Consider the following 24,627-nt stretch of genomic DNA (forward strand, 5'->3'; position numbering starts at 1 on the left):
AATCTTAGATCATTTTATGTACAGTGAGATGGAGACTTAATACCATCTGTTTTTTAGACCTTTCTGTTCATTTAGAAAATTTCCAGGGTGCCGCTGAGTTGTCCAAAAAGTTACCTCCTGTCTTCTTTTTGCAACCACATTTCCTTGATGGAAATGTCATATGGTCAAGGAAAGGAAGGAAGAAAAATGAATAAGGACTTCCGAAAAGAGATGCACAATGCAGAGTGTAAAAATGCAATTAAATTAGACTCTTTAACAGTGTGACAATGTCCAGAAGATAGACTGTAGACGTGTTCTTATCATGGTGTTTCATGCAGGCCACATACTAGAACCCTGAAAGAAAAAGTATGATTTCATGTTTGGATTTTTGAATTGTTCAAGGAAATGGAATATATATAATATATAGTAGATAATGGAAACTGAGCTATTGTGATCTCAAATGCACTTTGATAATATCATTTAATATCATGATGTCATGTAGAGAGCCTGTATAAATCTGTTCTTGAAACTGTGATCAGAAACAGATTCTGTTACAGCTGTGGGTTTACCAGCATTTCTATATCTATCTATTTATTTAGATTATAAAACATTTTTTAGTGTGATTACATACATCAGTTTGAGATTTTTAATCTCAATGAGATTTTTTACCTGGATAAATAAAGGATTAATAATAATAATAACAGCATGAACAGTTAGTGTGATATTCTGTTATCACACTAGCATCAAATTATGTCACTTTTACTGAAACCTGTGATTCATGGATTTGTATTAGACCTGACTAACATCATTTTCCTAGTCTACAGGATCACCATAATATTATTAGTCATCATCAGCATCATTTATCTCGAAAAAGTGAGATAAGAGTAAAGCTTCTGAGTGAACGTCTGGGTTTAGATCAGAATGGTTCTGCTTTCTTAAAAATATCCAGTCTTAATTTTTGCTTTTACATTTTATTTAATGCAACTTCAGACAAAAACATAAAAGATAATCAAATCATCCTTCCCGATAGAAGACAGAAATTGATTCTACCAAAATAGAATATTACATATAAAAGCATTAGCGAGGCATCAGTCACTGAAAAGAAGTTAAAAACATATTAGTTCACAGTTTGGTTTCACACTCTCAGACCTGCACACTGTAGCTGTGCTTGTTGAACACAAGATGGAAGCAAAGTCCAAGTTGTGCTTTGTCACTTTTACGGCATACAAAACACACGATACTGCCCAAAGAACTTTAAATGATGTAAGATCTACAAATAAATAAGACTAACAGGAAAAACACGAGAGAATATTTAACATAAACTGTGCTACTTTTCATCTGAAAGAAAGAGGGATAAAAAAAAACCTCAAAATATACTGTTACAGGCAACAGAATAAACCATTTCATAAAAAGACCAGCTCGTGATGAGTTAACGCCAGCCTGTTAATGCACTACATGAAGAGAAACCATATGAGGAGTTATGTTCATAAGGAGGAATGTTTGAGAGGGTCGTGAAGGAGCACTGGCTCATTTAACCCTCATATCTCATCAAGGTTATTATGTTGAAGTTAACTGAAAAGGTTTCAGTCTTCATCAGCTTCACCAAACGTGACAACAGTCGTTACAACTAACGTTTCAACAAATTTAATGATGAGCACATGGGGAACATTTTCTTTATGTTTGCCAAACACTGAAGTCTCCTCAATCAGATCTTCAGACAGTGGAAGCTCTGGAGATGAAGGAGTCGACAACTTCAGGGGCTGCAGATTAAAAGAGCAGAACAGAAAAACACCGATGGTGAGTAAGAAACAGGAAATCTTCTCTGGATTAAAGATTATTGTGTTTTATGTTGCTAATCATCTTCTCTAATCCTGGACTAGAGGTGTTACACATTTATCCTTGTGTTCTGGGGTTCTCACTTTTTATTCTTAACACAGTTACTGTGTGGAAAAAGTTTGTGGTTACTATAATCATCCATCATGTCCCTAATGGATAATGGATAACTTCAAGAAAGCAAACACTCAGAAGCACAAGGAAAGTCAGTGAATAATAAAAAAGCTGTTCTCTGGAATCCCAGAGTAAAACTTTAGAGCTGAAAATGAGCTCCATAGAATCAACTGCTAATTTTCTGAGCACTCTGTGCGGTTGTATAAGTAGCTGAATAAAGATGATGTTGACTAGCTATCGCAGATCATCCATGATTGAGTCAAAGTGCCTAATAACCCTATTAAGATGAAGCTTTATGGTTTTATACGGGAGTATGAAACATTCTGGATCAACAGTAAAGAATGAAGCACACTCACCTGCACATTTCTTTGTCCTCCTGATGGATCAACTCTGTCGCTTTCACTCAAACTCATCATGGAAACATTAACTGGAGGCTCTGGGTTGTTGTTGACTTTGTTACAGAGTGAACATTTAAAAGACTTTTTCCACTTCTCACATTCTTGCACACAGCCGTTACAGAAGCTGTGGCCACACTGCAGCACCGCAGGCTCAGTGCAAACATGTGAACAAAGTGGACAACAATCCTCAATGAACGCTTCATCACTCCAGCTTAAACCACTGTTGGACTCTTCATCTGTCTTTGTGACTTCAGAAGGCTCTTCATCGACTTGATCTTCAAAGCCTGAATCTTCACGTTCTCGAACTTTAAAATCTAGAACTTCATCATTTGGATCTTTGTGACTCAGCACTTGAGGCCAATCTGGTGCAAATTTAAAAAGTACGTTAATAAAGGGTAAAGAAATAGAAATGGTATGGTTCATTTAATCACATTAACTGCTTAGTAACAAACAAATCGTTGCAGATCAATGAAGATTTAAATGTTTGCATGATGCACAGATACAGATTGTGCCTTGCACACAGACAAACCCGCTGTACAACAACATTTTACCTTCAGTGAAGTTTACTGTGAGGCTGTGGTGTTTAATGCTCCTCAGTTTTTCCATTGTAACATCCACAGCATCTTTCTCATTAATCTCTACCGGCTTGTCCACAGTTTTCTCTCTGAAAGTATTCTCTAGGTCGCACATTGTTGGATTCTCTCTCTCGTATGCTGTGCAAAGCCAATGAAATGTAGAGCTGTGGGCTGATGGTGAAAGTCCAGAAACAAGACATTAGAATTAATTTATAGAAGAATTAAATTTTATTTAGGCTTAGAAATTGGGTTTTTTTTACCAGCAGTTTCTGGCTGCATAGAATTACAGTGACAGGTTAGAGTAAGGATAAAGTCACTAAATTTTCTATTAAAGGCAAGAAAAAGAAAAAAGACAGGAAGCAGAAAATTTACGCCTGGTTTGTTTTACTCTTTGAAAAGGTTCTCAAAGTTTCAGCTCTAAGTGCCAATAAAGGAGCCAACATAGGACTTATAGTTGTCTAAACATTACTGAGGTGCATTAACAGCTGCTGTACTTTGCATAATGAGGAATTTATAGCTCATCATCTGTCTGCAGCTGTGAGAGCATACCCCAGCACGCTGCAGAAAGTGACCAGAAGTCAAAGCCCACACAGTACAAAATTTACATTTTAACTTAAAATAGATTTTAAAATGGAACAAACTTATTAATTTGATGCTCACCTTTGTCTTTCAGGCTAACTCCAAGTAGCTCCTGGTGTTTTCCTGTGTAGAGCTGGTCTTTCACTCTTCAAATAACCAACAACTTGCTCACCTTGCTCAAGTTATTAGGAACAGAAGGGGGCGGGGCTGCTGTTTGTTAATGTGGTTTCTCTTTAATGCGATTGGTCAAAGTAAGCGGACAAACTAACCTCTCGACTTGCCCCTGTTTTTGCAGGGGCAGATTGAAGGCGATGTTAAATTGTTCATTCACGGTTCTAATTATTTGACATAATTTATAGTAATATGACAACTATAAATATGAATATTCAGCAAAGCAAACATCATGACACAGCGTCATCTGTCAATTTAAGAAACTAATAATGTCAAATTTATTATTATTTCTAGATTTTGCCATTTTTTCTTACTTTGGGTTTGTGTCAGATATCTGTTGTTATACCTCTTGAAGCCACACAAGACGATTTCTATAACAGTACATATGAGGGTATTTGGACAATTAGTAGCTATATATTTCATGCCATGTAATGATATCACTGTGTCTGTGGAGTCAGGGAAATATAATTTAAATTTTCACAAGTATACCTGCATGACACTAAGGACAGTTAGCAAGTTCTGGGGAACAAGAAAGTATTTATCTTGCAGAGCTGAAGAACATATGTATATATGTTATAAGAGCACAACTTTCAGTGTAAAGATTCTTCCTGTTCAACATCTGTCATCACCGTAAAGGTCCGTGCATTCCAGTGAACAAGGCATACCAGTTTGTATGCAAATCAGAAAATAACAGTCTGTTCACTAGAAGTGGAGTGTTTTTCTGTGTATGAAGTGCGGACCGATATAAGCTTCTCACTGACAGTTCTAATCATGGGACATTTTTGTATTAATATGATAACTAATAAGAATCCACAACTAAACCTCTAACATAAAAATCCTTTAAACAGTAATGAAGTGTAATACAACTTAAATAGGGTGGGAAGTAACAAAGTACAAATCTTTGCTATTGTACTTCATTATCTGTGCTTTACTTGAGTACGTATTTTTCTGGCAACTGTTTTACTTTTACTCCCTTCATTTTTAAACAATTACCTGTACTTTCTACTCCTTACATTTTCAAAACAGGCTCGTTAGTTTTGGTTTGACTAATTTCAGGTTAGTCAAACGTCACTGTGGACCTTTAATCCAGATTGAGCCTAAACAGTATCACAGGTGCTACAAGTGTTGCAAAGGCAAACATGGTCAGTTATAAGTTTGCAAAAAAAAATTTATTGAACGGTTAGAATTTCAAATTACTTTTACATGGTGACATGGACCTCCATCTCTCCGCACCGCTCCAGGAGACAAAGGCTGCCATCCCCAGGCAGTAAACACTTGGTAAAAACAGAATGTTAACCTAACATTGGTCAAAGTTGGAGGAAAGCCTTTAGACCCCATGTCCGCTCACATTTTATCTTCTGGACCTTTCGGACATCTCCCTGTAGGGAGATGTTGCTTCTCACATCACCACGGCAACCATCCTAGGTTGGTGTCCGGCATGCAGAGAGAGAGAAGGGGGAAAGAGAGCATTCCCTAACACCAGAATTTATGGCCCTGATTTTTTCTCTTACAGAGTCAGCATTAAAGATTTGTACCTTCTTGTGCCATCAGCAGGCCAAGCAGACTATCCCTCTCAAATTCCTCAGAGAAGAACTGATGTAGACAAACTGCTATTTAAATGCTGCAGGTTAGTGCTGGCTAAACCGGTTAGTTTGCTGTACTGTGATGGATTTAGATCAGCTGATCACGATCTGTACATTAAGGAAATCTACTGGAGCTCTCAATAGAAATTTTTGTGAGTTGTGATTCTTTTCCTCACACTGAGCTTTACAGTCAATTTTAGGGTTCCCCCACCTGCTGAAACCCACTTGAACCCCTGACTCTACACGTTTTCCTGTTTAAACACAAAGTCACCCACGACAATGAGGCGACAGAAAACAGAGCTATTTTTATATTCTTTCTTTTCTCTGCTCGTGTTCTACTTACCTGATTAATTACCTGACCATATTAATTAATTAGAATTAAAATTTAGACCAAAATAAAGTTTGTGTTTCCATCTACTAATAATATTTTATCCATCCATCCATCCATTCTCTTCCAATTATCCTTATCAGGGTTGGGGGGGAAAGGGGCTGGAGGCTATTCCAGCTGTCATAGGGCGAGAGGCGGGGTACACCCTTTCACAGGGCCAAACATAGAGACAGACAACCATTCACACGTATGAGCATTAAGAATCCACAATTAACCTAACCCCACTAACAATAATTATTTTATTATTAAATTAATATAGCTAGGTTCAGTTAGCTTAAAAATCAGTGGTACAAATTAGTACTTTTCAGAGCCTCTACTTTTTCACTTTTACTTGACTAAAAAAAAATTGAATGGTAAATGGCCTGTATTTGTATAGCGCTTTACTCAGTCCCTACGGACCCCAAAGCGCTTTACACTACATTCAGTCATCCACCCATTCACACACACATTCACACTTTCACACACTGAATGGGGTGAAAACACATAAAGTGACCAGAATTCAAAGCAAACACAAGAAAAAAATGTAAATTTCACTTAAAATACATCTTAAAAATTTCCAATTGCTTATTAACATAATTTTCCTGTTTTCTTGTGTAGAGCTGTTCTGCTGCGCTCTCAAATAAATGTTTCCTTGTTCCTTAAGTCAGCAAGGGGGGCAGAAGTGTTGCACTGTGGTGCAATTTCTCCTGAATGGGATTTCTGCCAGAAACGGACTCTTTCCGTAAACAGTAAACAGATCTGTGCAAACACGCTCCCCTCATGCCTGCACAGTAAAAACAAAAAGAGGCTCGTTTTGCTTCTTTTCTGGTCTTGCTGCTTCTTATCTGGAACATCACTGTTGGTGATTCTCAAGAAACACCTCCCATGCACGCAGGACAAGGAAACAGGTGAGGACAGTCTGTGGAAAATATATTGAACTGACGTTAATATGACCAACCTGAGCTGAGACAAATCATGAGGGTATCTTCAGACACTGATGCTGTTTATTTCTTCTTGTCCGCAACCTCCTGTGACTTTAGTTCATTTTTGTGGAGAAAGAATTTTGATTAATATTAGAGGACTTTCAAGAGTATTTGGAACCCAGAGAGCCCAGAGAGGATAATGATTCAGACAATGTGTCACTTCTTGAATAATCAGAAATGTTATTCTGTGTCACTGTAATTGGAAAAACAGTTATTCTAACCATGAGATGGCTGTTAAGTGTGCTACATTTGCATCAGGTAGCACAACATGAATAAACATGAATAACTGTGGTTTACAACACTGAAGTCCTTTTAGATTGTTTTCTTTTAAATTTGAAGAATTTATGTAAATGAGTTAGACCTTGATGTCATGGCTTTGTATGCGAATTCTGCCTGTTGAACATCTGTCACCACCATTTAAGGCCGGTACATTCCAGTAAACTAGACACACCAGTTACTATATAAGCAGAAACTATTGTCTCCATTCATTGGAAGTTGGCTATTTTTGTGGGTATAAGGTGCAGACAGAAAGTGGTCCTTTATTGACCAGAGCTTCTTACTCACATTTCTAATAATTGATATCTTGTATATTAATATAATAGCTAAAATAATCAACAGTAAACTCCCTTCAACAAAGCAGAGGCAATTGATAAACTGCAAATTTAAAGGTTACATGTCACGTCATAATTTTTATTCACGGTGCCATCGGAGCTGCAGAAAGGCGTCTAAGAAGTATAGTAAGCTGTCCATACCTGAGGCCTTGGAAACTGCCAAGTAAGACTCACAGCCTTGGCCAGCTGTTTGAAAAGATACACCAGAGAGATAGAAGGCAGAAGAACAAACCAGCTGTTCTCCACAGAACCAGCCAAGGTGTACTCTCAGTGGTAAGGGAACAATATGAGAACAGCACCGCCACCAAGGCTGAAGACGAAGTAATACTGAAAGAGCATTTGGGAGAAGGATGCAACACATAACAACAATGCTCAGTGGCTAGTGGATCTAAGAGTAGCCCTGAACAGGATCCAGTAACCATCACAGTGGCAGGCATGCAAGAAAGGATCTCCAGTCTGAAGAGCCGGACAGCACCAGGCCACAACACGGCTGAAGAAGCTGACTCCGCTCCACGAGCATCTGGCAGTAGAAAATGAATCAGCTGCTAGTCCATGAGAGTAACCCAGAATAGCTAACTGAAGGCCGGACAGTCCTGATCCCCAAAGACCCCCAGAAGGGACCGATCCCATCAAACTATCCACCAACAGTGATGGGAATAACGGTGTTACTAGTAACGCTGTTACTAGTAATGCCGTTACTTTTTTCAGTAACTAGTAATCTAACTAATAACTATTTCTATTGTTTCAACGCCGTTACAGTTACAAACAAGAAAATGCAGGGCAGACATGTTACTATTTTTTAACAAACTGTTGACACTGTCTTCCAGTAATGTGTCATGCTTTGTAGTGAATCAGAAGAGCAAACTCCCATCGAGTGAGAGCCAGCTCCCCACTTTTTTTTAACGAGGTTTGTTGTTCTGCCACAGTTTTTAATTGTCTTTCCACATACATCGCACACAGCATAATTTCTATGCTGAACGTTAACACAGTTATGGTTTGTGAACAGTCGAGATTGTGTGTTTTGTGGTCTAATGTTTTGTGCCCCAGGGTTTCTCATTGGCTTACACTCTTGAAGAGGCGTAGTATGCACATGAATGAGAGGCGGAAGGTGATTGTAGTTCCTATTAACAGGAACTACAAGTTAGACCTTGATGAATAAGTTAGACATCAGAATCTATATTACCAGGTTGCAGTTGAGTTGTCTAAAGGTAACCTCCTGTCTTCTTTTTTCAGCCACCTTTCCTTGACCATATTTTCCACATTTTCCATCAAGATCAAGGAAAGGTATGAAGAACAATTAAGAAGGACTTCACAAAAGAGACACACAGTGCAGAACGTCCAGTTGCACTTGAATTAGACTCAATGTCCTGAGGATAGACTACAAAAGTGTTTGTAGCAGGCGTGGTTGTGCATTTTTTGTTACAGGTGGAACAGGTGGCAACCCATTGTGTTTTTCTACTAGTGCACTTTCGTCTTATTCTTACCTTTTTCACACATATATTTAAAAAAAGAAAAAGATGAAAAAGAAGACTCCGTGGAGCAATGTTCCCTCTAAGCTGCGCGCGTGCGCAATTGCGCACTGCTGGCACGGTCTCTGCGCACAGAAAATCTGTGTTGCGCATGAAATGAAAATAAATACGTTAACAATTCTGTTTGACAATGTTAGTCAGTAAGTGACTGGCTGCTCCCGTATGGGATTAGAACGATGCCACCTTATCCCATAGGGGTGGGCAATCTCAGTCCACAAGGGCCGGTGTCCCTGCAGGTTTTAGATCTCACCTTGGGTCAACATTAGTTCGTTACCAGGCCTCTGGAGAACTTCAGGACATGTTGAGGAGCTAATTTAGCCATTTAAATCAGCTGCGTTGGTTCGAGGACACATCTAAAACCTGCAGGGACACCGGCCCTCATGGACTGAGATTGCCCACCCCTGCCATAGTCCAACCAATGATGCGATTCACATTCGTATATATACGCAGCTAATCAACGTCGTTGACAGGCTATGGCTGTATCCCAATTCAGGGTCTGCAGCCTTAAAGTACGCAGCCTTAACGGTCAACAAGGGCCACGTACTCAAAGACCGCTAAGGCCGGAAGTGCGAGGCTTGTGAAATGGGACGTAGCCTCCGTCGTGCTGCCCAGGTTGCCTAGCAACCATGATACTAACAGCTGAAAACGTTTCATACAGCATTGTTTGACAGAAATGAAGGAGAAAATCTTTCCAGGACAGACGGAACAATTGACGGAAAAAATGTGGACTTTATACCAGTTTATAAATTGTGTTGATAGGCCACGTAAAACCAGAGTTATGATAAAAAATATATGCAATGTTTGGTTTTCTTCCTGAATACTATCGTTGTTTATATTGTTTATTGTCTATATAAGAAGTAGCTATATAATTAATTGCCCAACATTGGTCATTATTTACTGTATTTTGCAGACAGAGAGTTACAGGACTCTCTCCCAGACCACAGACTCATAATACAAGTCAGAGCTTTATTTAAAAAAAAAAGAAAAAAGAAAAGAAAGTTGTGTTTTCAAAACTGGAGTTCAAGTTATTTTTACTTCCAATAGTGTTAACATACTACACAGGTCATGAACAGGATTTTTTTTTAATTTTCATTGTAAGTGGGATAAAGCACTTATTTAAAAGTAGTCTAACATAAATGTAAATGCTGTAATTTGATTATTTTAATAAACCATGTAACTTGGATGCTGGCGTGACCACAGTGCACACGTCTGCTGTCGCTCACAGTGGTCCAAGGGACCGCTCAGGGAGTTTGTGTGTTCGCTCAGACACATGAAAAATTAGAGGGAACATTGCCGTGGAGAGTTTTAGAGCTTGTCTTGGAAAAGATAATATGTTTAGCTTAAAAGCTAAAGCTGCCAAACAAAACACGCTAAAAACAAAAGTTAAAATCTGTGAAACAAACTATTTGCAACCATCATCTTGATGGTATTTGATTAATAAACTGTGATTTTTGTACATAAGCAGAATAGTCTTACCATACATCAGCAGCTCAACAGAAACGTCTGCAACATATTTTACTTTATTTTTTCTATTATTAAATTACTCTTTGGCGGACTTAACACTTTTTGGAGTTTTTGTACTGTGTAACATTTTAAAACCAAGAAATCTGAATTTGTTACAATTGTGTCAGTAGCAATTCTTACAAGTGACTCAAGCATGTTAAACCAAGTAACATCTGCAAATTACAAAAAAAATTACAAACAGACAGAAATAAGAAAACTGTATTTTCCTAGTGGTCAGTTGATCCACTAGGACATAGGTGTCAAACTCTGGCCCGCGGGCCAAATTTGGCCCGCAGCCTAATTACATTTGGCCCGCGAAGCCATACCAGATTACTATTAGAGCTGGCCTACTGGTATTATACAGCTAATATATATATTGTTTAGTATTAAGCTTTGCTTGTTCCATATACCGTTTTTCAGAAAAAACTGAATACTCAAACGTGTTTGAGTCCATAAGAAAAGATTCATTCTTATATCTGGAGAATAAATATATTTCAATAAATATAAACGTTAGCCCGCGACTTTGTTCCTGTTTTGAATTTTGGCCCACTGTGTATTTGAGTTTGACACCCCTGCACTAGGAAAAGACAGTTTCAAAAATAATTGGAGGTTCAGGGTTGTAGACGACTTGCTGATGACGCGACATTTCCTAGATTTTTTCCCACCTCCAGCGCATCATTGAGGTTTCAATCAATGGACTCTTCTTCTCTTTTTGACCACTGGCTCTCCATCACTCCACTCTTCATCTCTTGACTCTTCATCATTCCATTCCTTATCTGCGTCCTCTTCATCATTCCATTCTTCATCTTCTTCCTCTTCATCATTCCACTCTTCATCCTCGTCCTCTTCTTCATTCCACTCTTCATCCTCGTTTTCTTCTTCATTCCACTCTTCATCTCTTATCTCTTCATCATTCCCCTCTTCATCCTCGTCCTCTTCTTCATTCCACTCTTCATCCTCGTTTTCTTCTTCATTCCACTGTTCATCCTCTTCCTCTTCATCATTCCACTCTTCATCTTGTGATTCCTCATCAATTGAATATTCACCACTTGCCTCTTCATTATTTGGCTTGTCCTTTCTGGAAGTTGCTTAAAATAAAATATATACAAATGTTATTGTTTATTTAATCCAGTGCAAAGGGTGTGGCATCTCTGTCACTGCTATTTAAACCAATGCTGTAGACACTATAAAAGATGGATGCAGTACTGATGAGTTCTTAGCCAACGAGTGAGAATACCAAAGAAATTTCACATTTTTAATATCACAAAATAACCAAAATTTACAAAACAGACCATTTTTATTCAGTATGACCGAATATAAATGACAGAGACCTTGAACTCAGGAGCAAATGGTTTACAGAGAGACTTGTATAGATCTGGAGGTTTTTTGTCGCCATCTGGTGGCCTTTACATGAAATGCAGGTTTAAGGCATTTAATCATTGGCTTAATTTTTCTGCCCCAGAAGCTGCATCCATCTTTGATGATGTCTATGAACAGGTTCTCATCCCAACGCGTAACATACCGACGACTGTGACAAATCGTCAGCATGTTACTGCCGCGGGGTCCTCTCAGAAACTTCTCCCGAACAAATATAGGCGTAGTCAGGCAGGGTTCGGAGTGTGTACTTTATTATGCTGGCCTCCCAAGTGCACAAAGAACTAATTACAGAAAGAATTTAAAAAATAAATAAACGTAACTCAATGAAAAACAAAAAAAAAGTAGTCTATTTGCAAAGCTCAAGTGGCTGAACCACCCTACATGTTACCCTCACCGTAACCATCTCACAACCGTAACCATCTCACACTCTCCAGTAGGCCCTGATAACCTTCCTTTATACTCCACTGCCCATCCCAGTAGGCATAATAATTATCAATCAAGGCAATTTTCTTCACAAAACAATACTTTTCTTTGCTCATTTCCAGCCATATTTTCTATGATAATCACAAATGTATTTATGACTACTTTCTGGAAACCTACAGTGTCCTACAGAAAACCCCCAACAAAAGTATAACTCTGGGTGAGGAATGATGGCTACCACCATGGGCCTGGTGGTGCTGTTTGATAGCGAGTTGCAATCCTGGGAAGAATATTGTGAGATTTTGGATTACTTCTCTGTCGCAAATTATTTTAAGGAGGAGGAGAAGAAGCGAGCAGTGCTGTTGAGTGCTGAAGTTTTCTCAAGCAAAGGAAGCAGGTAACAGAGACACTGTGGGCTTGAGGAGCATGACGGAGCAGTCGTGATTCAGTAAACGAATAGGATCGGTGAACAAGATGGAGGACGTCGGCTCGAAGTCACAACAAGATATCAGGGAATGCTACAGATGTGGAGGGATAAATCATGTGGCCGGTGACTGCAGGTTTGTTACAGAAAAGTGTCACAACTGTGGCAAGGTGGGACACATAAAAAGGGTCCGCAGAAAAAACGGAACAAAAAGGAGGGTGTGGCTGGCAGACAAGGAAAACAAGCATATGTCTTAGAAGAGGAGAATGGGGAGAAAACATCTTGATGCATTCTCAATCATCCAGGAAAGTAAATCTCCAAAAGTTGATTCTGTTCATCTGGACGTAGCGTTTTGTGGGAGAAATGTTTTGTCACTCATCCAAGTGAGGAAACATTTCTCTCACAAAACGCTACGTCCAGATGAACAGAATCAACTTTTGGATAATGGGGAGAGTGAGGAGAAAGAAGCTGAAATCAATCAATCAATCAAAATTTATTTATATAGCACATTTTAAAGACCAAAGTGCTTTCCAGTAAAATCATGATACAGATAAAAATCACAATATAAAATATAAATTACAGATATAAAATATAAAATAATTACATAATCTAAATGCAAAGCCAGATGTAAATTACCCTAATTAGCCTGGAATGCCAGGTTAAACTAGAACGTTTTTAGACGTGATTTAAAAGATTGAATAGAATCTGATGCACAAATATGAAGAGGAAGAATATTCCATAACCTGGGTGCGGCAACGGCAAAGGCACGGCCTCCTCTGGTCTTCAGCCGAGACCTAGGTTGCACTAAGAGCAGTTGGCCCGATGATCTTAGTGCTCTCTGAGGGCTATACAGACAGAGGAGATCAGCTAGGTAGTCAGGTGCCATATTATTTAGGATTTTATAAGTAAACAATAAAATTTTAAAATCAATTCGATATTTAATAGGAAGCCAATGTAAGTTGGCTAGAACAGGGGTGATAGAATCATACTTTCTAGTGCCAGGAGACGTGCTGCAGCATTTTGGACCAGCTGCAATCGCTGAAGGAGGGAAGATTGAAGGGCCAAGTAGAGAGAATTACAATAATCTAGTCTTGAAGTGATGAAAGCATGAATGAGTTTCTCCAGATCTTTGCATGGTATATAAGGTTTAGCCTTAGAAATTAGCCGTAGCTGGTGAAAGCTGGTTTTTACCAAAGTAGAAACCTGTTTATCTAGTTTGAAGGAACTATCCATGAAAACTCCAAGATTCCTAGCAGCATCAGTGAGGTGATTAGCAACAGGGCCGAGTGTACCAGTCAGTTGTTCCAGAGGCATATTTCTATCAAAAACAATAATTTCTGTCTTCTTTTCATTTAAAGTAAGAGAGTTACGTGATAACCAGTCTTTGACATCCCTCAGACAATCAAACAGAGGATGTAGTGAAGACGAAACATCCCCAGTCAAGTGGAGGTCGATTTGAATATCATCAGCATAGCAGTGAAAAGAGACATTGTGTTTTTCAAAAATGGAGCCCAAGGGCAGCATGTACAGAGAAAACAACACAGGACCCAATTTATCACTTATACCGTTTATCTCTAAATGGGTCTGTAGTTGCTGAAGCACTATTTTCTCTAAACTTTTTGACATGAAAGGGAGTTTAGAAATCGGCCTGTAATTTGCTAGAGTGTTATGATCAAGGCTGCTTTTCTTGATAACAGGTTGCACGACTGCATGTTTAAAGACAGTCGGAACACAGCCAGATAACAGTGATGAGTTAATTAAAAATAAGATACAAGACCCGATTGTTTTCAATGCATCCTTAATGATACGAGAAGGAATAATGTCATGCAGAGAATTTGAGCTTCTCAGGTTATTAATTATTTCCTTTAAAGTCGAGAATGACACAGGTTCAAACTGTTGAAAAACCGTTGAACATTCGGAAACTGGGGCTTGATTTACTGCCGGAGAATGTGGGGCCCTTAACACTGAGATTTTATCTATGAAATGATTTAGAAACTTTTCGCAGAGGGCCGGGGAGGCACCCATCGAAACATCAGAGCAAGGATTAACCACTGAGTTAAAGATTTTAAACAGAACTCAAGGATTGTGACTATTAGTTGCAATGATGTTCGACAAAAAAGAAGTTTTTGCCATTTTGGCAGCCTTCTGAAATTTAGACCGGCTCATATGCAAGATGTCAAGGGACACCTGAAGTTGATCTTTTTTCCATCTCCTCTCAGCTCGACGACGTTCATGTCTAAGAGCGAGGGTGTATTCATTTAGCCAGGGTTGGCGAGAGGTTTTACGGCGTTTAGTCTTTACTGGAGCCACAGTGTCCAAAATAGAAGAGCATGTAGAAATAAAAGAGTTGACTGCACCATCAACCGAGAGAGGTGCATTACTAATGTCATCGTAACAGACAGAGTTAGCAAAGGCCGCAGAGAAAAGGGCAACAGCCTCAGAATTAATCAGACGCGATAAGCACAGTGGACCCTCAGAGTTCAGTTCCATATTGCATAACTGAACATCAAACATAACTGGGAAATGGTCCGAAATCCCAGCATCATTAATGTCTGTGATGCAAATATCCAGTCCATACGACAATACCAAGTCCAGCATATGGCCTTTAGTGTGGGTTGATTTTCTCACCCACTGAGTGAGATTAAAAGAGTCAATAAGGGCAAGAAAGTCCTTAGCCAATAGGTCCGCCTCACAGCATATATGAATGTTAAAATCACCACAAATAAGAACACGATCATAATTTAAAAAGATAAATCCTAAAAGATCAGCACATAAAGGCAAGTAGTGTGACTATGTACAATATGCATGAGGAGATTAGTATTCCGAGGGAGGAACCCATCAGAAAGGAACTAAAAGTAAATGGACAGAATGTGATTTTTGAAACAGACACGGGCTGTGGCTTCACTATCATGTCAAAGGAGACATTTAAAAAACCTTTTAAAGGCAGTAATGCACCCAAAGTAAGCAAGTGTGGAATCAAACTGAGAACGTGTGGAGGCCACAAGGTAGCCAAAGGTCACGAGCAGCCAAAGTGAAGGTGGAATTCAGAGACAGTAAGAAAAACACTGGATGGCGGTGGTTAAAGGGGCTAGAACTACTTTGATGGGTCGCGGATGGATTAAGGCCCTCCAACTAGAGTGGCATCCTATACATGAGATAGAAGGCAGAGAAGATGCTGCAGCAGATACTGGCCAGACATGCAACAGTGTTTAAGGATGAGCTAGGAACGCTAAAGGGGTTCGCAGCAAAGATACATGTAGCCAGTGATTCCAAACCTTGCTTATATAAGACACAATTAGTTCTGTTTTCTATGAAAAAGAAAGTGTAGCAAGAAGTGGAGAGACTGTTGGAGGAGAAAATTATCCAGCCAGTGAAATTCTCTGATTGGGCAGCACCCATTGTACCAATACTAAAGCCAGACTCCAGTGCCAGGATTTGTGGTGACTACAAAAAATGACCAAAAACATCTTCAGACACTGGATGGAGTACTGCAGCACTTAGATGAGGCGGGGCTGCGTTTAAAAAGGAGCAAATGTCAGTTCATGGAGAAGGAAGTGACATTTCTAGGACATCGGGTGGATATGACCACATTATGTCTAGTGCCGGCAAAAGTGAAAGCAGTGCAGGAGGTGCCACCCTTAAAATCAGCGACAGAGCTCAAAGCTTATTTGGGGTTGTTGAAGTTCTATAATAAGTTCTTGCCAAACTTGTCCATGCTGTTGGCCCCACTGCACAAGCATCTGAGAAAGGAGGAACCGTGGTGTTGGGGACCAGAACAGAAGAAGGTTTTCTGTAAGTCAAAGGAACTATTGCAACTGTCAAGTAGTGTATTGGTGCACTATGATGAGAAGAAAGATTGGATTTTTTCTTGCAATGCATCCCCCTAGTGGGAGCAGAGATAGCTCAGCAGATGGTCAGGAGAAACCTATTGGGTTTGCATCACGTACACTGAACGTAACAGAAAAGAACTACTAACAGCTGGATAAAGAAGGATTGGCTTTAATATTTGGTGTTGTCAGGGTCCTGGGTCTGAGCAATTATGGACATGTGTATTTTTGGTGTGTGTGGATGCAGGTGTATCTGGGAGCACCTTCAGACCTGGTGGGTGTGGCCCTGCCAGGTGGTTGGCCACACCTGAAGACCATCACACACCTGCAGCTGATCAAGCCTCATCGGAGGAGCTACTTAAGAGTGTGGTGGAGCTCTCTCCGATGCTGGATCATTGCGTGACTTCACGTTAGTCTCTTGGCCAGTTAGTAAGTTTAGTCTGCTGCATTGTGGTGTGTCTGACGGCTGCCTTTTTATTATTCCACAGGAGAGTGTGGAGATGAGAGGGCAGCGAGCATGGGTGCTCAAACACTAAGGAGCGGAGACAAAGAACACTAACACTGGGAAGAAGATATGTCAGGGGAGTCGGGAACGCACTGGGGATTTATTGTTATTTTCCCTGCACTGTAAATAAATGCACTGTTGCATCAAAGAGACCAGCATTTGGGTCCTCCTTTCCCCACATCCCCATGGTTGGCCAGCGTTAACCGTGACAGGTGTACAGTATTTTCATAGGTACTTGTATGGCAGGAAGTATATGATTATCATGGATCACAAGCCATTGATAAGTTTTTTTCATGAGATGAAGGCCGTCCCTCTGTTGGCGTCACAGAGGATCATGCGATAGGCGGTATTGTTAAGAGCATATAAGTATGTTCATTAAATACAGAGAGGACAAGAACAACAGTAATGATGATGGACTGAGTCGTCTTCCTCTTGCAGACAACCCCCTTAAAGCCCAGGCAGCAGGTGTGTAAATAATGAAATGACTGTGAGGTAGTCTCTGTGGTTCCTTTGTGTTCAGGATATCTGAATTAGCTGTCACCCCTTCCTGTTTATCTGACCTGTTGGCTTAACGACACGTAGCCACAATAACACCGTGTGAAGAGTGTGGAATCTAATTGTGGTTGTGCGTGCCTGCACTCATGTTGCTTGTCAGCGTTCTGTGACGGTGTAACCCCATCACAGTTACGCCTTCGGACACATGAGAGTCGGTTGGAATGAATCTTTAAGTGTGTTTTACGTGTGACATGAAAATCAACTTAACAACGTTATGGTTAGGAGGGATAGGGTCAGGGTTAGGGATAGGGTTAGGCATGGTTAAAATTATGATTAAGGTTATGGTTAAGGGTACGGTTAAGATTAGGGATGGAATAGAAAGCCGCTTTGCAGCGTTCTATTTGATTGAATTGAAAACTGAGCATTTCATAAGAACGTGGAAAGTTACCTTTTGTGTTACTATGAGAGGCCTATGGACGTGACAAATCGACGGTATGTTACGCATTGGGAGAGATAATGAACAAGACAAGAAGATGCAAATGCACAAATATTCAATGTTTGCATGATGTGTCAACACCACCATGGCATTTTACCTTCAGTTAACTTTTTTGCCAGGTCATTGCGCTTAATGCTACTGAAATTGTCAATTGTCACCTTCACAGCATCATCTTCCCCATAAACCTGGACCAGCTTGTCCACAGTTTTCTCTCTGGTAGCATTCTCCAGATGAGATGTCTTGATAGTTTGTTGTCCCTTTGTCTCATTCAAGGCCAAGTACCACTGAAAGGATCTTAGATCAGATTCATTTAGCTCGTCGAGGTAATCTTTCAGCAGTTTTTTAACTTGTGCTAGAGTAGTCATTGTTAACTGTCAGCAAGTCTTATGTGGAAGTGCACAATCAGCTGATAAGGGTCTTCAGGTCTGTGGATTGATGATGAAAGACAAATAAGAAGATGTTAGAAGTAATTTGTGGAACAAAATGACTATCTAAATCTAAACATCAAAATCATGTAACAGATAAAAAATTGTTTTGTCTGATACTGACAGCCCATAAAGTTGTCATCAAAGTGTTTGCTGAGCTCGTTTGCTAAGGAATGGAGCCAAATATACAACTGGAAGGTCTGCTGGCCAAGCAGATTTAATGCATTTCAGTGCCTGCTTTATTTTTCAGACATGGAAGCTATTTTTTTCTTCTTTTTTCTTCTTGTTTTCCAGAATTCTGATGTTTTTCTCAGAATTATTTTTTCTCTGATTTCTGACTTTTTTCTCAGAATTTTGAGATTAAAGTTAGAACTCTGCGATTAGTTTAGGTCATTTGTAAGAAGGATTACTTTAAACATTATGGACATGTTTGTGTTAAATATTATCAGTTTGGTGCAACTTTGAAATTATTAACTTCTGGAGCTTATTCTTATGTCAGAAATGAATAGAAGAAAGTAAACAAGCAAAAAAAAAAAAAGAAAACACACCCTCATCCTAATAAAAACAGAGGCCACTCTAAAGCAAAACAAAAATTAAATTGTCAGTTAGATGTGATTCCAACTTTAGTTGGTTCTGTCAGCAACCTGTGGACAGCAGAGCTGTGAAGCACTGAAAACAAAATCCTTTGGACCCATTTTCTCTCTCTGCAGGTAAAACATCCATTTGCTTTGAGTTATACCTCATCTTTGCCTCTCGTGCTTCCCTGTCTTTGTGTGTGGAGGAGCTGCCTGAACATGCCTGCAGTAAAATTCAACCTCAAGCAAAACAAAACAAAAAAAAAAATCAAACAGAACAAGTCTCAGTTTTTTAAAACTGAAAAACTTCCCAACAACTGGAACACTTCCTCATTTGCTAACACACTAGCTCGGAGCACATACATTTTATTCATTCTCTTTACTTTTATTTCTACTACCTATGGTAAATTTACAATGTTTAAAGGCTAAGTGACCATTAGAATAATAAACCCGGTCTTAATAATAAGACTGGTCTTTGAAATCGTGAAAAAAAGTGTGCAATATTCCCTTTCAGATCAAAATAAAAAAGGTTATATCACCTTCACGCTACCTGATAAATATTTTGATAGAAGGAAATAAACTTGTTCTCCCACAGAGTTTCACAAAGTGGCCTGAAATGTGAAAACTTGATGGTTTTCAGTAACTTTAAACGAAAGAACACGTTCAGAAAGTTTTGATGATTTGCGCGCCAATTTAGGGAGCAACAAAAATTCACAAACCAACGCTAAGTATTTGTAATGTGTGATTTGAGGATAGTGGATTATATTTAGTTATTTATTGTCTATAGTGAATTGTCATTTTTGCACTGGTTTATAGTTTTTAATCATTAGGGAGCGACATTTCTTGGCAGCAGCTGTATTTGGCATCATTTGGATCTCGTCTACTCCTGCTGAACAAAACGCACCCCAACAGCTGACACACAGTAAAAACAACAGACTAAATTGATTCCATGCAAAAACATAAAACACTGTTATAATCACTCATTAGCATAATTTGCCGCTCACCTTTGTTCTCTGTCCTTGTTCCAAGTAGCTTCTAGTTTTTTGCTCTGCAGATCTGATCGTCCACCCTCCTGAACAAATACTTCCGTGTTTCTTCAAGTTTTCTGCACATCAGTGTTTGTCTGTGTTTCCACTGCAGTGCAAACCTTCAAAGATTATTCAGACAGATGTTTTCACCCAGGTCTTTAGAAAAATATCTCTTTTGTGTTCTCTGTTTAAAAATGCATAGCAAACAGGTTACATGTTCACTGTCTCCGTCTCGTTCACGTTCTTTAAGTATCAAAGCTGCAGGTCTTTGTAATGACCTATTTACACACACACGTACACACCCATAGAAGCAATACTTGCCTACTGTCTGCCTAGTGAGCCACAAATGCCAGCAGCTGTCTGCAGGGTGGTATTTTTTTATACGTTTTCCTCCCTGGTTGAAAACAGAAAGTGGGGCTTCTGGACTGCACAGTGTACTATGTGTGTGTGCGTCTTTGACCCTTGGGTTTGAATTTTTCTGCAAATCGTGATTCTTTCTGGTGTTGAGAAGCAATTCATGTTGGAGTTCTGTATTATTTAGAGTTTTCTGTTAACAGTGTTACTTTGTATTTTCTTGTGTGTATGAGTTATCCTAAGATTATTTCTATTGCTTCCTGTCCTTTTATTTGTGCCTTTTGTTTTTACTTTAGTTTTACTTTACTTTAGGTTTGTTAGTTCCCTTCTGTGTTCCCTTTCTGTTCCCTCAGTTCACCTAAACCTCACCAGATCTACAGTGAAGACATCTGGATGTTATTTCTAAGTGTGGCAAAGAGAAGGAAGGTGATCCAGATGAACACACACTCACACATACACACAGTGTGTATGTGTGAGTGCATGCACACATACACACATACAGTGTGTATGTGTGCATGCAGCAAAGATTCATGCTTAATACTGCTCTAAAAGCTCTGTTCCCTACATCTTTCTATTCAGTGACTTCACTAAGATCAGATATCCCTAATACACTCACCACAATCACACAGGTCTGGGTGTGAACACAGAAATATAAAAAGGAAACTGACTGAAAGGAGATGCTAAAATAGCTTGTTCCAAACGGGGGATGAACTAAAGTCTGCACTAAAACCCAGTAAAAGATTTTTGGGGTGTGTTTTTCTTTCCGTTTTCTTTCTTGTAAAAAATATATGAACCCGGAAACGAGCGCAATGGTTTGCATTAAAGTCAATGAACCAAAAACCTTCACGGATCTAAATGAAAACTCAGAGGATCGTTTTTAGCTTTATAAGCAACAGTATGAAAAACAAACTCCAAGTATTTTTATCTGCTAGAGTAAATGTAACGTAGTTTAACATTCAGCATTTGGCATTAAGCAAATAAAGTTTCTTGACTTATTATGACTCTGATGGATGGAGCACCTCTTTCTATAGCATTTATTCAAGACGTTCGGAACAAAATTAATCAGAGGCTTGGGATTGACGTCCATGAGATGATCATTTCCTACACTTCTTTCCTACACACCCCGTATTTGCGCACTGTCCTTACAGATGCTATGGTCACACTGCAACATCACACATGCAGTAAAAATACATAAGCAAGTTATGTTTTTACTACTCCGTGTGATGAAGGACTCTTTATCACAAGACTTCATGAGTGTTGATGTGCGACTCTTCATTTATGTCTTTGTTGAAACTGAGGTTGGTCTAGTTTTGCTGAAAATGAACTAAATGGCATAAGTGTTTTGAATGACACAGTTTATAGTGTCCCTTGGCGAGACACTTATTAGTTACAACTAGTTGCAACTAAACAAACAAAAAGGCAGTAGCTGATATCAGCCGCCACCCTGTCGTCTAAATCCCGTCACTTCTGGCTCCACAAAACTGAGGCTTCAAAATACAAAGTCCAAAACCAGCAGGTGATCTCACAGAGGGGTTGCAATGGGTTTACATCCAGTATCTTCTTCTGTTTTTTCAACTTTAATCTTATCAACTTTGTGACATTTACATATGAACAAAGAATGCACTGACAGTGCAGAAAATAAGTAGATAAATGACATCGACTGTTTAAGATCTATGGCTGCAAATGTACTGTTTTGTTGTTTGCTTATTTTCTAGGCAGTTCTTAAAAGCTTAGAACAATATAAAGTTGTGGTCACGTTTACGTACACTCGTCATTGATGGCTGGACTGATTGTACAGCATTCATCTTTAATGACTTAAAAAAAAGTAAAAAGAAAAAAACAAGAACTGGGGACACAAGCTTGAATTTATTTTGGATTTTCTTTCTCTCAGGCATGCTTGTGCGTGTGTGTTTAACTAGTGTGGTGTACAGTAAGTCACCAGTGCTGTGAAAAGCTGCATTTCACAGATGTTTTTATTCCCCTCCTTCATGCTGCAGTTTTCTCTGTTGAACACAAGATGGAAGTAAAGTCCAAGTTGTGCACTGTTGGTTTTTAAAGTGTGTGGAACACAAGCCTAAACTGATTCAGTTCACTTTTCATCTTAGATCATTTTATATATAGTGATGTCAAGACCCTACAGAACCTCTTTTTGGGGCCAACTTCTGCTAATTTACAAAACCTCCGGGGTGCAGTTGACTTGTCAAAAATGTACCTCCTACATTCTTTTCATAACCACATTTCCCAGCCCTCGATGGAAGACGTCATGTGGTCAAAGAAAGGTGTGAAGGAGAACAAATAAAGACTTATTTACACTTACATTTGACAATTTAAGAATGTGTTTGATGTGTTTACATACAATGTTCTGATAGATTACAAAATGTGCATCTAAAGTGTTCTTACCGTGTTGTTTCATGCAGGCCAAAGAAACAAGAACCCCCAGAGAAAAATTATCATTATCAAAGGCTGTTTTTTAAAGACCAAGGAAATACTTGAAATCACAATTACTGATTAGAAGTTTTAAGCTAGTATTATTTTGGTTTTCTTTTTGGTCAGCTACCATCTCTCCTTTGTTCAGCCAGGATGGTTTGGATAGCTTGTCTCTGATCACAAATGACATCATATTAAAAAATGCATTTTGTCTAACTTCAACTTTAACTAACTTTGTCTAACATTAAAAAATTTTTGATGATCTTAAAATGCAAAAACTGTAGGCTACTCATCTAGTCGCAAGTATTTTGCTGTCGAGAGCTGCTGTGTGTATATATATATATATAAAATACATGTGAAATGTTTATCTGAGTTGATATCTCAATCATCAAATACTGTCCCTCTTTGTTTGTCCACAGTGTTTCTAAGCAGAGCTTGAGGAAGACCAACTAAAGCAGGAATTAAAAATCAAAGTTTTCAATGTGTTTTTGCATTATTCTTTTCCTTCCCCTATAATTTACACTGGAAGTACAGTGTAAGAAGGACACTGCTTCAGTGCCCTGTATCTCAAAGCAGTTGACTTGAAATTTTTTAGCTCTCTGCTTAAATGTACATTAGCATAACCAAATAATGGGCTTGGCCACCATAAAATAAAATGTGCCCACCTCTCACAACCTACAGTCTTTATGCATTCTCTATCATCCGAAAACATTGCACTAAAAAATTCAACATCCAGAAGACGAGAATAAACTTTCTAGGACAACCAGTAGTTATTTTTCCATTTAAAGTACCTGGAACCTTTTCCCTCAGGAACCCTTTTCGCAGCACTTAAATATCCCTTCAGGTCATTGTTTGTCTGTGTTTCCGCTACGATGAAGACACGCAAAGGTTATTCAAATTAGCCTGCTGATGTAGCGGCAGCTGCTTTAACACAGGAGAGATTTAAAAACATTTCTCTTTTGTGCTCCCCATTTATAAAAACATAGACTCCAGGCTTATCTCAGCTGTCTCCATTTTCTCTTTTCTCTCAATATTAAAGGTACTACTCTATGATGATCTGTACACACACACACACACACACACAGTCCTACAGGACAGTGTACCATCGTGGGAATGCACATGAAGTTGCAGGCCACACAAAGCGACCATTAGATCCTTTTCCCTGAAGTGGAAAACAACCTAATGGTCTGTGAAGGAGCTATGCCGAACACACAAACAGCACTTCCACCGATGGCCACTTGAGGGCTCTAAATATGAGTTAATTCCCATAGATTCCCATGTTAAGATGTCCAGATACACTGCATTTAAAAAGCCTGTTAACAGAGTGGAATAAAAATGGTTTGAGCCTCTATGGTTAGTGTTCCCTTTTCATAATAACTGCACTGCGGGAAATGTTTGTATAACTTATCCTTGAGTTACACTTGAAAAGCTTAGCTAATTAGAGTCAGTGAACTGGACCTCTCCACAGTGTTTGTGGTATTTGTGTATTTTGGAGCATTTTTAATGGAGTTATCTGGCAAGTAATACAGAATGCTGTGGGGTGCTTAACATCTACAAAGCTGGTGAGTATACTTGCATGTTACTTGGGACTAATTAGCACATATGTACATATGTTTGTGCATGTTGCTTGTTAAAAAAGCTTGCAGGCATTACCCAATGACTTAGCATTCCTGCCTCTCATCCAGATTTCATCACTTCTGGCTCCACAAAATTGAGGCTTCAAAATGCAAAGTCCAAAACCAGCAGGTGATGTCACAATGTCTATTTATCTTTGGGCTGCACAATGGGGTTACATCCAGTATCTTCTTCTGTTTTATCACCTTTAATCTTATCAACTTTGTCGACATTTACAAATGAATAACTTTTGTAACCAATCCAGATTTATGTTTAAATAAAAGTGTGAGGGAGGTAACAATGAAAATACTGACCATGCAGAAAATAAAATGATTAAAAAATGGAGTATTTCTGGACCAGGGGCAACTCTCAGTCCCCGGTGATGAGACTTGTTTCACTGTGGAAAGTGATGCTGTTCTTCAAGCAGTTTTCAGT

General features: G+C 39.0%; 2 protein-coding genes across 2 annotated transcripts; both read right to left on the reverse strand.

Annotated features, from left to right (window-relative positions):
* Positions 1–1,006: 1,006 nt before the first annotated feature.
* On the reverse strand, positions 1,007–3,639 carry LOC146663855 (uncharacterized). Its single transcript, XM_085415329.1, has 4 exons — positions 3,560–3,639; positions 2,876–3,070; positions 2,283–2,686; positions 1,007–1,739 (listed from the first exon to the last, which is right to left on the reverse strand). The coding sequence occupies exons 2-4, from the start codon at positions 3,012–3,014 to the stop codon at positions 1,563–1,565; spliced, it is 720 nt and encodes a 239-aa protein (XP_085271455.1). The 5' UTR covers positions 3,015–3,070; positions 3,560–3,639; the 3' UTR covers positions 1,007–1,562.
* A 7,120-nt stretch (positions 3,640–10,759) lies between these two features.
* Positions 10,760–18,134, reverse strand: LOC146663856 (uncharacterized). Its single transcript, XM_085415330.1, has 2 exons — positions 17,867–18,134; positions 10,760–11,313 (listed from the first exon to the last, which is right to left on the reverse strand). The coding sequence occupies exons 1-2, from the start codon at positions 18,132–18,134 to the stop codon at positions 10,916–10,918; spliced, it is 666 nt and encodes a 221-aa protein (XP_085271456.1). The 3' UTR covers positions 10,760–10,915.
* Positions 18,135–24,627: the final 6,493 nt, after the last annotated feature.

Source organism: Rhamphochromis longiceps, linkage group LG8 (assembly GCF_057381845.1).
Source record: "Rhamphochromis longiceps isolate RC_006_pf linkage group LG8, R_longiceps_female_GT1.1, whole genome shotgun sequence".
NCBI lineage: Eukaryota > Metazoa > Chordata > Actinopteri > Cichliformes > Cichlidae > Rhamphochromis > Rhamphochromis longiceps.